Source organism: Pangasianodon hypophthalmus, chromosome 12 (genome assembly GCF_027358585.1).
Source record: "Pangasianodon hypophthalmus isolate fPanHyp1 chromosome 12, fPanHyp1.pri, whole genome shotgun sequence".
Taxonomy (NCBI): Eukaryota; Metazoa; Chordata; class Actinopteri; order Siluriformes; family Pangasiidae; genus Pangasianodon; species Pangasianodon hypophthalmus.
Window position 1 is genome coordinate 17,156,739 of NC_069721.1, and position 17,947 is coordinate 17,174,685.

General features: G+C 37.7%; 1 protein-coding gene across 13 annotated transcripts in view; it reads left to right on the forward strand.

The window, feature by feature from the left end:
- The window catches only part of nrxn1a (neurexin 1a), a 149,597-nt gene that overhangs the window by 115,333 nt on the left and 16,317 nt on the right, over window positions 1–17,947 (forward strand). For 10 of the 13 annotated variants that reach the window (XM_053238982.1, XM_026915951.3, XM_026915956.3 and 7 more), the window contains 3 exons: window positions 2,636–2,817; window positions 12,707–12,878; window positions 17,494–17,583. In XM_053238982.1, the coding sequence (XP_053094957.1) occupies window positions 2,636–2,817; window positions 12,707–12,878; window positions 17,494–17,583 (444 nt within the window). The remainder of the gene's footprint in view (window positions 1–2,635; window positions 2,818–12,706; window positions 12,879–17,493; window positions 17,584–17,947) is intronic. The other 3 variants (XM_053238983.1, XM_034309210.2, XM_053238986.1) reach the window with 1 other exon arrangement.

The window sequence follows — 17,947 nt, forward strand, 5'->3', positions numbered from 1 at the left end:
TTTTTTCCTTTAACACGAAGAGAGCTGTTTCTGTCTGAGTGCTGTTCCCAGCCTCAGTGAAGAAAATGTGGTTTTGTGGGTTTTGTGTGTGCATGTGTGTGTGTGTGTGTGTGTGTGTGTGGATGTGCAAGAGACCCTGAGGGTGTTTTTGTGGTTGGGGATATGGGCTGAATGCTGACATGGCGTGAAAGGGTCTCATTGAAATGCACATGGACTTTCTGAAAAACAGAGACACAACACAAAGAGAGATGGAGCTAGAGAGAACAAGTAAAGAACCATAACAAGAAATATTACCATCTAGGCCTTAAACCTTGTTACTATCACTTTACTGCAGAATGTTAGCACTGCAGAGAGCATCATAGCGCTCCTGGATCACAAGGAACAGATCTAGAGCTGGGCTGCACAGCTGTTCCTCCTGCTGCAGAGAAGGCGCTGAGTTGAAATGCATCTCACATCCCACAGCTCCAGCCTAACTAGCGGTTTATTCTGTGTTTTTGCCCTCAAGCACCTGGCATGCCATGATTTTTACACATGCTTATTACTATGGAAGTCACGCTGGATGAAAAGATCTGGTGCAGGCGCTGGACTAATGAGATCAACTCCATTAACAGTAATATACATCATCAGACTCAAATGCAGCTCCCACTTTTAATCTCACTCTCTCAATCATTCTATCCCTTTCTGTCTCTTCCAAATATGCTCCATTTTCCTGATTCGCGCTTTGCAAGAATCATTGAGAGAATCAGAGGCTCAGTGGCCTGTCTGCATGTGACATTGTAATTAGCTCCATCAGGCCATGGCTTGTGCTGAGCAGAAATAGCTGCCTGATCCAAATCCGTGAGTGTGTGTATGTGCGTTTTCTCACCTCTCCCAGATTAAATGCATGTTGAAACAGTGCACCGGACCACTTCACGCTGACTGCGGGGCAAGATTGATTGTCCAGTATGTTGGCAGGTACAAAGGGCAGCTCAAAATAGAACAGTAGATGCTCAATCAGCTCAGTGATTTAGGTGAGGTGTGAGTGTGTGTATGCACACAACCAGGCCACATCTTGTCACAGTCATTTCCAACATGCAGGTGTTCCCAAGTGGCATCGGCACCGTGAGGGTCACACAAGGGCTGTAATTATTCCAATCAGGAAACAGCAGGGGCTGTCTGACCCGCTGATGGACTCATCAAGATACTCCCACACTCTGGGCTATAAAACTGTAATGGGCTGTAAAACGCAAATGCATGCACACACAATCACACACACACACACACAAACATAGGCTACAAAGAGATTTTTACAGTAACACACAACACATATACTAGGGCTATCTAAGAATTGTAACAAATGCTAAAAATTGTAATTCAAAAAAATTCTAATTAAGCTAAAAGCCTTAATTTGTATGTTTAGGATTATGTTGTATGTTCTAAAAAAAAATGTGTATTTTGATATGTATGTCACATATCAAAATACACATTTTCTAAACCTGAGAGATAAATTACTATTGTGTTGCCAGATGTAGGTAAAGAGTGCTGAAATAAATGCAATCCATTTATAGCATACTTTTTTTTATCATATTTTAACCCCTTAATATCCCAACGTATTATTCAGTAACTACAGTGAAACTAGTAGGAAACGTGTATCATTACAAAAGCGAGGAATGTAAGTCTAACACCACTAAAAGATCCTGGGCATTCAAGAGGTTAATTTTGTGTTTTAAAATGATTTTACTTGTAAGGCATTATTGGAGTTGCTGATTTTCTGTCTCAGAAAACTTCAGTGACTCTATAGTGCCCTATGTAGATTCTGTGATACCGTGTTGTACCTTATGTAGTGAGTAGAGGTGGCATGACACTACTTTTCCTGTTTCAGTACAGGTACTGAAACCTTGAGTATCAGCCTGAATATCAGTACACATCTGTTGTTTGTTTTTAACTGAAGCACTTAAAAATACAGGAAAAATTACATAGCCAAAAACACAACTTGCACAAAACCACAGCTTTTTTTATTCAGTTAAAGTCTTTCACATAAAAATCACTTATATTGTAAATATAATAAATATAATAAAGTATAAATGTATTAAAACTCAATTATAATTAAAAAATAAAATCATTTCCAGTTAAAAAATGTCATTTTCCGAATGTAATTCCAATCTTTTCCATTTATTGAAGGATTGGATCAAATTCATTCTTTGTTTCACCGAGATCCAATGAACAATTCTTTGCTGATATCCTGGGTATTGGATCAGTACCATCTAGTAGTGAGCATATGTGGTTAATAAGGAGCCATTTGGAATTGTTTTAAAAATGAAGAATTGTTGCATTGATTGCATGAATCGAGTGTTTTGTAACTAACAGGAATAAATGTGTTTGGGTTTTTTGATTATATATGTTGTCTGCAGTTGGACTCAAGGCCATAATGTCTGGTTTAGGGTTTAAAGTTTCATATAAAATGATCATATTATGTCTGTGTAATTTTCTTGTAAATACACTCATTAATATCATTAATAGACATGTAAATAGACTCATTAATATCATTAAGATAAAATGCATTAGAACACTAAATATCTTAATTAATGGAAATGCAAATGCATTTTTGCATAGGTCTTAAGCTCATTCTAAAAAAATATAATCTTTCTCCCTACAGCGGGAACTACGTACATATTTGGGCGTGATGGTGGGTTGATTGTGTACACCTGGCCACCCAATGACAGGCCAAGCACGAGGGCGGACCGTCTTGCAGTTGGCTTCAGCACGCAGCAGAAGGACGCAGTGCTGGTCAGAGTGGACAGCTCATCTGGCCTCGGAGACTACTTGCAATTGCAGATAGTGAGTCCTGGATACACACACACACGCAAGCACACTTTTGCAGCAAGGTTGCCAGATTGGATGCACTTCCTCCTCTTCACTGTAATCCAGTATCTGGATTATGTGGCATATTAGAGCTACAATAATAAAGACCATCCAATTTTGTTTTAAGTTAATTTAAAAAATAGAGCAGTCTCAAGGGTGTGATCACTGGCTTCTTTATTTCAATGCAAACACACACACACACACACACACACATACCAGAACTCTTCAGGCAGATGATCAGAAAGCGTTGGAGCAGACTGTTAGAATGATGATGATGATGTTTCAGGTCTCGTCCCACATACAGAGAGTAGCTTTACACACAAATGTTCCAGCTCTTCCACATTTCTAGCATGAATAACCATGGCAGCATGCAGTGAGTTTTACAGAGGGTGCTCTGCTCGGCTCTCTCGGCTTCACACAGCACTTTGATGGAGGCCTGCGTCTCCCCTGGGACACTGGGCTGTGCTTGTTTTTTGTGCTTCTCCTCTCTGTCTCTGCACCAGATTATGAGGAGCACAGGGATATGAGGGGAGGAGGATGAGAGGAGAAGTGAAGGAGGAAAAAGATGAGCTGGTAGTGGTAGAATGTTTTTTTTTTTAGCCCACCCTTTCTGTAATCATGAAGCACTCCACATAACAATCAGCCTCTCTCTCTCCTTCTCTCTTTCTCCCTCTCTCTCTCTCTCTCCCTCTCTCTCTCTCTCTCTGTCTCTCTCTAAGGAGTGACATCACACTGCATTTTCTCCAGCTGAGCTCTTGTGATTTCTGGAGAGTGCAGCTGAGCGCTGGTGGCTGGTGGCACGAGCACAGCTTCAAAGCCTCTGTCTTGGTTACCGTGCTCTCATTCACACACACACACACAAAGCAGCTCTGCTAGCCAGAAGCTAGCTCACTGCTATTTCACCAGCCTGCTCCATGGGTTTTAAATATATTATTGAATCATTAAATAGTAAAAAGCCAGTGTGTTGGCGTATGCAAGCACTATTCAAGTATTCAGAATATATAGCACATCTTCTCCAAGACGTTTCTCAGATCTCGTTTTATCTCCTTTTGGCATGTTCAGCTTATTCACATTGAAATAATCAATAACTCCATGTATCTTATTTAGGTCAATCCCAAACATGTGATATGTTAGAATTGTTAGAACTGTTGTTTATGAATGAAAATTGAGAGCCTGAGACCTTTTTTCTCCCGTTTTCCTCCATTCCAGAGAAGATGTAAGAGTGGAATTGTGTCATTTAATATTTATGTGCATTAATCATAAGAAAAGGACATATGCATATATTTAAAGGTCAAAGATAAGACGTGGCTTTTTTGCATCCAAACACGGTTCGACTAACAGAAAATGATTAATATACACTGTCAGAAACAAGGTGCTAAGCTGTACCTCTTCTTGTCGCTGGGGCAGTACCCTCAAGGTTATACCTTTTGTACCTTTAGTGGGTATGTTTCAACTAGAAATGTGTATATAGTGAAGTTATAAATGTTTTATGAAATGTTCAGGACCTTCAGGACCACTGCAGAATAAAGCTTTAAAAATACATTACATGCACTTCCCAGCTATAAGATATATATACTAATACTACAGCAACAAATGTAGGCATTGTGTGTGTGTGTGTGTGTGCATGTGTTACCACCTTCTTGTAAATGCATTGTAAAATACATGGCTATGCATTATAAAATCCATAGCTGTTGATTTGCATAAGTGTAGAGATGTACTGTAGCCTAATATTTAAACGTCGCATAGTTCTAACATTTATAAGTGTATATTTTGGATACAAATTTTTTGATATGCTGACTCCTAACCCAGCATAAAGACATTTTCGTAAATGAATCACCAAAGCGTAGGAGGGGAAATTAGCCGTACCTGCATCATCATTAAGTGCACTTCCAGTATTATTGACAACACTGCAAACACCCAGTGTCATTTTTTTACCGTAATTAATTGAAAAGTGCTTTTCCCTGCTGTCTCATTAAGTGTGTTTAGACACCGGTTAGATTAAGGCTGTCAGTATTGACATTAATGGGCCCTGTGGTAATGTAGCTCTGTGCTTTGATAAACCTGCCTGAAGGCACGGAGGATATCATTATCCACTGACCGCGTCTGTGAAAGTGAATTAACCCAGGATCACTGACCATGTTAACAAGGAGGCAATGATGTCTCGATTTTTCAAACAGACAGTGTCACCTCCGTGTTCAGTGATGTGCATGACCCTCAACATTTGTGATTGAGTTAATTTAATCCCATCATATCATTATCAATGAGCCATTATCGTTCGTCATCCTTCACTTCCTATCATTTTTTCACTTGCTCTTGCACTGAGAGTGAGAAAATGCCAGAGATAGAGGGAAGAAGAAAATATTGGAGGAAAAAGTAGATGGAAAAAATAGGGACTTTTTTAAGCAACGACAGCTGTAGGGACATGGAAGCTAAAGTCTCTAAGCAATAAATCTAATTCTGTGGTGGAACCTGAGTGTTTGACAGTCTTTGAAAATGTCATTTAACAATGCAAAAAGAATGGCTTTATGCTTTAGAAGATACACTATAATCTTTAGGTGTTTGGTGTCTGACATATCTTCATAAAAATGATTCAATTAGAAATGTCTGTGACCAAATTGCTCTGAATTCACTGAACAGTGTACATATAATTGCAATTCAACACATTAAAAAACAAGAAATTAATGCACTTAAATGTCACATTTTGGCGAGTACGGCTAGGTGGCAGGAAGTCATATTCACACATGTGCAGTACAGCTCAGTTTTACATTCGGCCTCCATAGCGTCACTGCTAAAAGTCCCTAGTATTAAGACAGTGATTGAGAGAGAAAAAAGAAAATCCCTATAAAGATCAGGTATAAGACCTGATTCTAGGAAAACTTAAAGGAAAGCAATAAAACAATAAATCATAATAATGACATTATAAGAAATAATTAATGAGTAAAATCGAATTAAATATTAGCAGAAGGGTATTTATATTAGAAATTCAAACATACTGGCACACTTTTGCTATATTCTGTGTTCGATAGTGAGGCTAATGGTACATTAACGACTGCTGCTCTGACCCAAAGCCAAAAGTCCCATGGTCTCTACAATGCACCCATGGTAGCTATAAGATACACCATTCAGACTGAGGGAGGTGTAAAACACATAAAGAGAATTAAAAAGCAAATTTCCAAGCCTAGTTGTTTTAACTTGCCAAGCTGGCACACTCCTTAATGCCAAATGTGTTGTGTGTGTGTGCGTGTGTGTGTGTGTGTTTGTGTGTGTGTGTGGAGCTAACGAACTCATCAGTCCACTTGAAGATTGATGGCAGACAAAGGCTAACTCAGCAGGAGGATGCAAAGTGGTACTGAGAAATTGTGAAAAACAGACCATATAAAGAAGAGAGTAAAAGAGAAATAGGAAAGAGGCAGATGAGAAAATCATGGTACAGTGGTCAAGATTTCTTCAGAGAGAGATGAAGTGAGAGATGAATAGATTAACATCTGACAAGGCTATGGGTGGCAGTCCTACGTTACACTGAGCTCATAGGATCAGGTGAGAAATTACATGTCAGAGTCCTACATTATTTCAGTTATTTGATTTGTCAGGGAACCATCAAAGGTTCTGTGTAGAACTCTACAACAGACATTTTTTCTTTGGGAAAGGAACTTAGGACATATTTCATTTAAAAACATTAAATGTTAAGACTATAACAGTATTTGTATTATTAGACAACAGAAATTATACCACAACACTGTAGAATGGTCAATTCTGATTGTTGATTAATTTTCTATAACAGCAGATCTGATAATAGTTCTAGCTGCAAGGTTTTTATTAATGTGCTCATTCTAGTGCTTTGTCATTGCTAGTAATGATTTAGGTACACAGGGACTTGTATAGTGGACGCTCCACTTAAACGGATTAATAAGCATGTGCAATCGTTGATATGGCGAATGTTTCTCTGACATTTATTAAGCATTTTTGGAAGGAGTCTCCAGTGTTAACACTTTGTAACAGAGGTAGAGCTGTAACTTTAACTTTTCTGACACAGGAAAGTCTTCAGGACAGAGGGCTTTGCGGTTTCTCAGTAACATGACATTTTCAAAATATAAAAAAAGAGAGGTTGGTGAGGAAACAACTGCTTATCACTGCTATAACATACAGTACGTGATAATTTATTTTGAAAATAAAACATTCCGCATCATAAAACATAGTTATAAATGAAGAAAAAGTATGATGCACCATTATTTAATTAATGGCAACTTGTTGTGGTATAAAATAGACAACGTTTTACAACAGTACAATACATTTTGGGATTTGGTTATTGTGTGTGTACTCTGTGGTGGTAAGAGTAACAAAGCTTTGTGTCAGGTCTCGTCACACCACAACGTGACTGATTATTTTACTATAACTGAATGCCGCGAAAAGTGCTATTCCTTACTAATGCTATATATAGACAAAATTGGAACCATCTCAAAGTGACACATTACACCTCCTCTGTGGCAATAACACTTGCCTGTATTCACCTCTAACTCAGATTCTTTTAATCCCCTGTTTTATTAAAGAATGAAATGAAACCACTGTACTGACCAGTCTCCTGACTCAAATGCATTCTACCCAAAAGATTTAATCATAAAAAGCTAGTTTAGGTTTTACGATTTTAATTTCCTTCCATGGACAGAAGCCCAGCTTAGACATTTACCAACTTTACATTCCCCAACTCTACAAATTGCTTTTGTAGCTGTGGGATAAAAACATCAGAGTGGAAATAAAACTATGGTGCAAATATGCCTTTAATAAACAATACAGCGTTCTAACTGTTGATTGTGAAAAGCTCAAAGTTTGCAGTATTTTACTACCAGTGAAAAACATCACTTGAAAGTAAAAAAGGTGAATTTTCCCCCGGAAGAAAGCATTGCTCACTGTGTTATTTAACAAGTTGTCAGTTTAGAGCTAAAGCATCAACCAGATCTGACTGTTAAAGTCTAATTACAGGTGCATGGGGATAATGGTAAAAATAGCAGGCTACTAGTACATCCGTTTGGGTATAGATTTGTGGAAGAGACTGATAGGAAAATGCTTTAAGAGATTTCATCTGTATTCAGACTGCTGCTTGGCTCTCAGAGAACGAGAGATGAGCGCCGGAGGGACAGGCAATGAGAACACGTCTGCATGGCTTCCGGAAATTCTGTCTGGGTTTGGGAGTTAAGAGGAAGTGGGGCCAAGTGCTAGTCTCAGAGGATCCAAAACAGAAATCTTAACTTGTATGGTCTAGATCTAACTCTCATTATGACAGAAATCTGGTGTGTGTGTGTGTGTGTGTGTGCTCGTGTGTCTCTGTGTGGTTTTCCTTAGCACATATTCTGCACACACAGCACAGTGGTTTCTAGTCCTATCCCCAGACATGCAGAGCCAATACATTATGGTGCATTCATTATGGAGAGTGTCATATATGACTGTGTTATTTTGATATCATCCACTATTTATTTATGAAAGCACGTATCGCTTGTCTTTGTGTTTGGTCCAATTAAACACTCTCCCTAGGCATTAGCCCTAGGCATTAGCCTGAGTGTTGCAGAGAGGCTCTTCATGTAAAATGGCTGAGGTTTCACAGTTGCTGTGCTCATTTGGGCTGAATGCCATGGCTCCTCAGCAGTGCGCATACACACACACACACACACACACACACTGTCACATTCCAGCAGCTACAGTCTGTACCATTCGCTAAATGAGACACATCATTAGTGGCTCCTGAAGCAACACTATATCAGCCCTTCGGGATTTAGCAGCTGTGTATCTTTGTGTGCTATAGGACATGTTTGTGTGTGTGTGTGTGTGCGCGCATCAGTGATTGCTGTCCTTGAAACACGGCAAACATCCAAATAATAATAATAATAATAATAATAATAATAATAATAATAGTAATTAACTATTATTTTGCATCTATTGATTAATACCAATTAGTGCAAAACAATAAATTCCAAAACAATTATATCACAAACGTATTATTCTGCCTCAAGCTTAGTTATTCGACTGAATAATGACACAAACATTGAATGGATGCTGCAGTTTTGCTACGATCGTGTAATCAGACCCGCGGTACACTCAACTCTCTCAGACTCATTGTAATCTCTGCTTTCACATGTTGAGAACAATTGCCTCATTTTGTTTTTGGCAAGAGAAGATTGTTGCCATTCACATTGAGTTAAAATGCTCCATCAGTCAGGGTGGCACTGTGGTCGTCGCCTAATTGCCTACATGAAATAAGAAAACTCTGGAGGCTGCATTCAGAACAAACTTCATGATACACACATGATGTGTGTGTGTGTGTGTGTGTGTGTGCAAGGAATTTGTCTTGGTCTGTGGAGTCAACAACAGAAAACACATTTCACACAATATACAATACACAATATACAACACAAGCACACTATACATTGATTTATATGATATTCAGTCATTTCCAGTAAACATGAGCAGTTGTTAAATATAACTAAAGTGCAGTAGGCTGAGGGATTAAGCCGTGTTTAGATGAACTCCAATTTTCAACCGACACAGTGTCAGTGCTGGACCTGAAGCCGGTGTTTGTTCAGACAACAGCAACCCCTTTTTAAAAACAGACCATGATTGCACCAGTTTGAGAGATGAATAATTACAGAATCAGATATGGGAGTTTCTGTACACAATCCAAAAACAATAACATTACGGTGGTAATTTTGGCTTTGAGATCATATTTTCCCAAGAAACCCTTCAGCGCCTGCAGAGAGCACAGAGACATGGTCATGGGGTTCAGTATAAAATAGGCTTATTTGATCAAAATATTTGCAGTCAAAAACAAAATTTTATATTACAAGGCCAGTCTGGTTCAAGACAATGAAAGATAAAATAACAGATGAATATTTTCAGTGTTTTTTAACTATTTACTTTAAGAGTGTAGCTGAAAGTGTCAAAGCAGGTTTTGTTAGCATTAACATTATCAGTGCAAGTCTTATTTAATCATTGCAGTTAGCACTGATTCTGCAAATGTTTCATTTTTCAATTTTCAAAACCATGTGCATAGTTCTTTTTTAAATAGTGGACATGAAAAAACTGAAGATGCTCAAGGTAATATTTTGATGATGGAACCAAACTAGTTTAGCTATTGAGAACTGATATATATATAAATATATAGTTCCTGAACCAGCACCAGGGCCTTACAGGTGAAAAGGGGGCCATCAGTGGACAATAGTCAATAGAATCATTTTATTATTTACTTTATGCTTCATTTACAGAACACCACATAGTGAAACATACAACCCAAAGCATTTATTGTTTCATAGTAATTTGGGCTTTGGTGTCATGGCTCATTTACTCTATCCTCTTTTGCGTCTTTTGCCTCAAAGGCATTAATGTTGGAGCTTTTTAACTGGAGTGTGTCTAATCTGGGACACTATTACGCATGGGACAGAATGTAGGACAGAGACACTACCACAGTGGTACATGTATCTCTTAAACTATGGCCACCTACGTGCTTCCTGTGATTAAACCCACTTCGAAGTCAAAGAGGTTAAAAATCATTGCCCCTGTCCACACTCTGTTGCAGTCCATTGCTCTTATTTGCTTATTCCCTGAGTACAGAGAGAGAGAGAGTGGAGTTGCAGTGTAATGTGTTTGAACTAGCTGCCCATTGCCCGCATGATCATTTCTTTTCTAACACTGCTGTCAAATTCACTTTAGTATTATTTCCTTTTTCTTTTTTCAGTTTTCAATTTTTCTTTCTATAATTCCCTCCCTTCCCACCAGAACAAAGTCAAGGAGCCTTTATAGCATAGCCACTGGGTTGAGGTCATCTTCTTTGTCCAGAGTGGATGGTGAAAGGGAGGTCAGTCTCTGATTTAGCGCGGAGCATTGCAAGTCACGGCTCATCAGAGCACAACCTTTTTCTCCCACATCACTTCACAGGGCAAAAAAAGCAAAAATGGAGAGACAGAGAGAAATTGGCCAGGGAGGAATGTTATTATATAGAGAGGGTGAGGTGATGAGGGTGAAGTGCAGACATTGACTTATTGACACCGGCCGTAAGGAAAAGGTACGGCTAATAGGCAGTATGGCCTCGTTATGAGCTGTGATGAGCTAGAGGAACATACTGTTTCTGCCCAAGCAGTGGCAGAGTGAGTGACTCTCCTCAGCCTGAGAGCTGCTGAGTTTAGAGCCCAAGACAGTCAGAAGAGCCATGTCTTTCTTAGGGAAGGTAATGAATGAACTCTGGTGTCAGGCTTTGCCCTGTTAGAAAGGTGTGTATGAGTCATGTTCACGAATGGATTTCCTCTCTTCCCCGTCACTCATATTTCGTCTGATTATTTACACCTGACAGAGAACTGTAGAGAGAACTGTAAATAGTATTCCGTAGCCTATGTTCTTGCTTGCTTCCTGACTAACATCTACCTCATTCTCTCCGAATGCTAGCTGTAGTGACAGTTTCAACAATAGCAAAACTGTGTATGTGTTAGGGGTCTGAGTGGGGTCGGATAAAAATGCTTTCTGACACTTTACTTACAAAAACAAACAGCAAGCAGTGCGCATGCAAATAGAGCAATTATGGGAAGAGGGCAGCTTTGTATACATGAACACTGCCGTGCATGTTTGCATCCCCGTTAAGCTGTGATGACAGCAGGCCATTACATTACATGTTTGGTGAATTAATTAGATATGTCTGGGTTTTTTTTCTCGTTTCCATGGAAATAATGGAAGTGAAATAATCCTACTCTGCAGTATCACTGTTTGACCAAACAGTAATTAATATTTGAGGCCATCTAGTGGTGTAGATGTGTATCACATTGCCTGATGCACATTAATAGTCACTGACAAGAATCAATATTAAAATACCAGCAGAAAAAGGTGCCAAATTATGTTCCATACCAGTGAGCCTCGGATTAATGTGTGTGACTGGGCCACTGTTGTATGGGCTTTAAAAGGAGGGTCCTATTAAATGAATATATTTTGTTTGAGTCTTTTACACAACATTATTATCATTATTATCTTGGATAAAAGTTAGTGTCTTTGTGTTGTTTATTAACATTATGCATCATGTATATTAATATGAATTGCACCCCGACACGAATGGAGTGAATAACACTCTAAGTGATGGTCCTGTCACACATCAATGCGTCTATCTTTCATGCGTTTGCATGCAACCTTAAATTTAAAAATGGCAAGCTAAACCGAGCAGAAAATCAAGAAATAATTCCTTCAACATCCTCATTTGACCTCCTCATTAACATTTGACCATCTCATTAACTCCGGTGAGACAGGAGTTTCAGTATTAAGCACAATTTTTACAGATGCAGCGTATCAATTTATGAAGCATTCTTTTCTTATGAATGCAATATATCATCAAGAAATAGGAATGCATGAATACAAGTAGAAAAATACATCTTTCTCTATTGTCATGCATTTCCTTCATGTAATAGCCTAATTAAAATAGAAACTGAAGAGATTAACTTATAAATGCTGCTATTTGAGAGTCCATTATAGTGTTAGTAAATCTTTTTTGATGCATTGTGCTTCCAGATAAATTATGCATGGACCAATAAAATATGGTTTTGTTTTTGTGTTCAATGAATGAGTTTACTTACCGGGATTTATTTTTCTTTAATTAATACAAAGCATAGCTGCCACTCATGGTTTTAAGAAGAAAAAATAATCACTATTTTTGAACTAATATTTACACAGACCACTGGTACAGGTTTGTGATCATTTTTCTTACATTTATGTGATAAAATAATCCACTGAATAGTGAACTAATTATATATACTGGAGAATAGACAGAAATGCTGCAGAATGTTGTGCTTTTTTTTAAATTTTTTGACATTTTTTTGACAGTTTTTCTCTCTCTCATTTTGTACAGGACAAAGGCAATATCAGAGTGGTGTTCAATGTGGGCACAGATGACATAAATATTGAAGAAACCTCAAAGTTTGTAAATGATGGAAAGTACCACATAGTTCGCTTTACAAGGAGTGGTGGTAATGCCACTTTGCAGGTGGATGATCTGCCAGTCATTGAGCGATACCCAACAGGTAAGCCCCTCCCACATCCTCTTACACACACAAACTCTCTCTCTCACACACACACACACACACACACACACACATATACACACACACACACACACACACACACACACACACACACACGTACATACTCTCACTTAGACATTCACAATATCAATAATAAAGGCTGTCGGAGCTTTGGACCAGACTTTCAATTGCAGGGTTAAGGACAAAATTACTTTTTGTCTGTGGTTGTTCTTTCTCTCAGGTCTAAAAAGGTAACCCTGCTATCCTTTTTAAATGTCAGCAGTGATGATGGCTGGAGGGACGGGAAGGGGGGTTATAAGGCTGAAAATGTCAAAGAACAGGTTATCCAATTCAGTAGCCTCACAGACGCCTGAAAAAGCCCTGACAAAAGCTTAACTATAGATCAGAGATGAGGAATAATCCTATTGCTCTCGTTTGTCAATCACAATGAAAAGGGAACTGTTTGTTTTCAGTTAATGTTAAGCTTTTTTCATAGATATCACTTCCATTATGCAGATGATTTTGTATGCAGACTTCAAGCACGTCCTCAATTATACTTGTCTTTGGCGAGTACAGGGAGAGGGGAGAGAACTGACAAAGTCAGATTCAGCTTGCATTGAATCTGTGTGAAGGCAGACCTGTTTTTTACATTCCTCCAGTCTTATTTTTCTCGTCACTTCCAAGCACATTAGAAAATTTGACTAGCAAAATCATTAAATCCTATATCTTACGTTAAGTTTATGATTACAGTTTATCACCATACCCTAAGGTATAGATAAAACACCCAATCATTATGGCCTTAGATGGGGGTTTCTACCCAAAGCCTCGATCAGATTCGGCATTCGTATGAAAGGAACTTAACAGGATTAATCTAATCCATGGGCAGACATTTTGTATTTCAAGCAGTTCAGGCAAGCTAACTAAAAGCATCAGGCTTTCTCACGTTTACATCATCCAGCATGTAGCAGCACAGGGTTGCTATTGTGAAGCACCGTGCTTGTCTGTCACATGCACAGAATAAGTACATATGGTACAATGAACAAGGAGGAGAGGAAAGAAGGAGGAACAGCTGAAACTGAGAAAGAGGGAGCAAGGATTTATTTCCGTTATTATCCTTTATTAAATATACATAATTTAAACAAATTCCCCAAACAGCTGTCAGTCAGTCAAGAAGACAATCAGAGATCATGTTCATGTGGATCTGTTCAGATCTGATATTTTGGCGAATTTAGAGAACGAAAAATGAGCCCCATGAATCAGTGTCTGAATGCTAATTAACACAGTGTCGGAGACGGCAGGAGCAAAACTTCTCTCCAACCCAAAAAAAGCCCATGATGATTCCATTTAATCAGAGCTTGATTGACGCTGCTTTGCAGGAAAAGGCTGATAAACCAACCCGAATTTGAATTAACTACAAGAATGATAATGACAATGTGTTTTGCCTCAATCAGTTATTAGGACTTCTTTTTTTTCTAAAACGGTATTTGTGTTCTCTCATTTATTCTGACATGCTGAACACTTATCATGAATTTAAAGCAGGAGAAGGAAGTGATTAGGTTAGTCCGCTGTGGATAGCAGTATATGTGAGGTGGTTTACGGTATGTAGCCCCCTCATTTAGCCTTAATTTACTTACATAGCTTCAATCATTCAACAATGAGTCAAACAAACATCCAGATTGCTGTATTAATTATACATAGTGTCTTTTTGAGACTATTCACTAATACTATACTTAAGGGCAGTGTTCACAGGACTACTGATACCTGCATAAGCCTTTCCTGATGGTTGTCTGTACAGGTAGATGTAAAACATACTGAGCATTTCTGCTTGTTGTAGCTCTGCCAGGGTCTTAAGGCCAGTTACAGGGTCATCAGTCAGGAGCCAGCCCTCATTTCAACCCTTTAATCCTGGGATAAGGTCAGGGGCCAGTGGGCAGGGACTCTCTATCACCCCCTGCAGCTGGCCACATATTCCCTTTCGTTGGGATGAAGGCAAGGCTTCCTGCTGAAATGTTTCTTGCAGCCTTTATACACATTTACGTAACAGTTCCTCTGTAAGCCAAACTCTACTCGCTTGGTCACTAGACTCTGCCATCTTTTCCATTACTCCAGTGTTTTCTCTTTCTACTGATATACTGTAAATCAACATAATCATTTAAAAAGGCTTATTTCAAAAGATTTTGATGTCATGACAGCTGAGTCATGTAACAGATTTTTGTTGACATTAGGTTGTGTTATGGCACTTTCGGGGCTGACCTACTTTAGAATGTCATGACTGATTTTTAGATGATGTAATAGAGTTATGTACAACACTCTGGCACACTATGGCAATGGCTTGAGACTGTAATGACACAGGTTTTGTATATTTTTTCTGTTCCTTAAGCACAATGACAATTCAGTGACATCATAATAACACAATTGTGTCTATTTTCCTAGTTTGATTTTGATGGTTACCAATCATCTCTTAGATACGAATATTGTAACTCATTGTTAATAACTACCTGTGAAACACTGGCAAAAATTAATCAATATATAAAAACAGAATTTATTTAATAATACCAGAAGTACACTTAATAGCATTCTAATGTTATCCTAGGAAGTGTCATAACACAATATTTCTTACTTGACTCAACATGACCTAAACCTGACAAAAGCAGTGGCTAAGACAACAGATGCCCTTATAAATACTTTTCTCAAAAGGCTTATGTAAGTGTCGTGTAGCCATATGAACCTTACCCTTAAATAAAATGCTGACTATTCTCATAGGCCACACATATATAGCATAATACCTGATTGTTATAACAATGCTACCTATATTACATTCATGCTACCTATATCACATTCATCTCATAAAGTGCTACAGTGTCTTTTTTTAATAGCTTATTACAAAATTATTATGATTACTGCAATGAGCATTCATTAAATATATTTTTGCTTCTGCTGACATGTAGAACTCGCAATCAATAATCCAACATTTCTCTTAGTACTCTATGATCCCAGTATCTTTTTATATTTTTTTAGCCCAATATTTTTTACTTCATTTTTGTTTCTCTATTGTTAAGCTATTAATCTGGTGATTACTACAAGATAAAATAACACAAATGCACCGATTCAGTGACAGAGAGGAAGAAAAGAGGAAATAGTCCTAATACAGGAGCATCTGTTTACCAGAACCTTCTTTTATATCTCACTTTCTCCAGAATTAAATCACATCACAGATGCAGTCTCATGCCGTCTTCACAGTTTTATGCCGTGTCTGAGAAGCAAGTCATGCTTTCTGAGCTGAATATAGAATTCACTGCATGAAAAGATAAAGAGGACATTGTTAGAAATTGCAAGGTTTAGCTATTGCCTGGCCACAATATACTGAGCACTACCACATTTCTCATATTCAGAACCATGAGGGAGGTTTAAAACCAAATGTGTGTGGGAAATTGGGAGAGCAGGATGCATTTTATCCTCCAGACACCTGCACTCCTCCGTCACTCGCCTTTCTGGATATTGAGTCAAACAGGATACGTTTTCCATATTGTGTAATTATGCAATAATGAAGTAGGAGAAACACAAAGAAAGACTTTCAGTTGATTGGCAAATAACAAGTTAATGACTCAGGGGGGTAAAAATTGCACAGTGTAATTATACTTTTCTAGGAATCACAACTCGACAGGTTCCCTTTTCTTTTGCGAGATGGAATATAGGAGTAGCAATTACATGCAGGCTGTAATGGAAGTGGAGTAAATGTTTTCGTCTGAGCTGAATCCCAGAGAGCAATAAGTAGCTGACACATTGTTGTGTGTATAAAAGCAAAACCTGTCAATCTTGCAACCTGGTGTGGCATACAGATATCCACATGTGAGAGCAGCTCATTCCCAGGTGACAACACATCTTTGCCTGTTTTTGTTAAAGGATCTGGGATTAGAAAAAAATTCCTGTGATGAATCTCTGAGGACAAAGCTTTTGTCATCGCCAATTCTCCAATTCACAAATATGTTCTGCTGAAAACTGACTGATAACATTTTCATTGTTTTAACTATGATTATCTCCCTGCTGCCTATATTCTGGAGTGTTTTGCTAATATTTTATTGCTGTCTTTTTTTGCTGTCTAAATGTGTTGTTTTTAATTAGAGTGAGATATTAGTGTAACGTAAATGAATGAAAATATTTTCTTTTAGATAGCAGTTGTGTTACTAAAATCTAATTGGCTTTCCAAAAGTTTGAATGTACTGCAATGACAATGTCTAGGTTAAAATGAGCAGTGTATAACTAGATGAAAAATCTGCTTAAAAAAAAGATTTAAAAGGATTATCATTTTGTAAATGTATTTTGTAAATGAGTGACATTGTATTTAAACTTTTGCTTTTGCTTGTTTTCTCATAACCTTAAGAGAGTAGGTGAATATTTAACATATATTGCAGTATTTATTAATATAGGGATAATTTGTTGGCTTAAATAATAAAAGTTAATTGACTGATTGAAAAGCTTTATCAGTGTTATGTATGTAATCTTGATGTACCAAATTTTCAAACCAAAAAAATTAGATAGTTGAGGCAGTTTTTTCACGGTTTTAATCTTTCACCTTTCAGATTTTAACAATGAAATGTCTCTTTAAACTTTAAAGGCAACATTGATAACGAACGCCTGGCGATTGCTAGACAGCGAATCCCATATCGGCTCGGTCGAGTAGTTGACGAATGGCTACTCGACAAAGGTAAAAACATTGATTAAAACTTTAAATAAAAGATAATTTCATCATAAGCAAGTGATATACTGCACAAATAATAAACCATCTAAAACATAAATCCCCTGTATAACAAATTTTAAAACTTTAAACCAATGTAGTCTGTAATATTTGCATTGTACAGTAGAATAATGTGTGTTTATATACTGCATATGTAATCAGTTTTACCTGGCAATTACAGGTTAAAGGGACTGGTAATATACTGATAATAAAGTTAGTTCAATCATTAAAATTATATCTATATATCATTAAAATACTTAAATAATGTTTCCAAATGTAAAACTATAAATCAGCAGTTAAAGTACTTTTTTACATTTTCAATTCGTAGTGATGA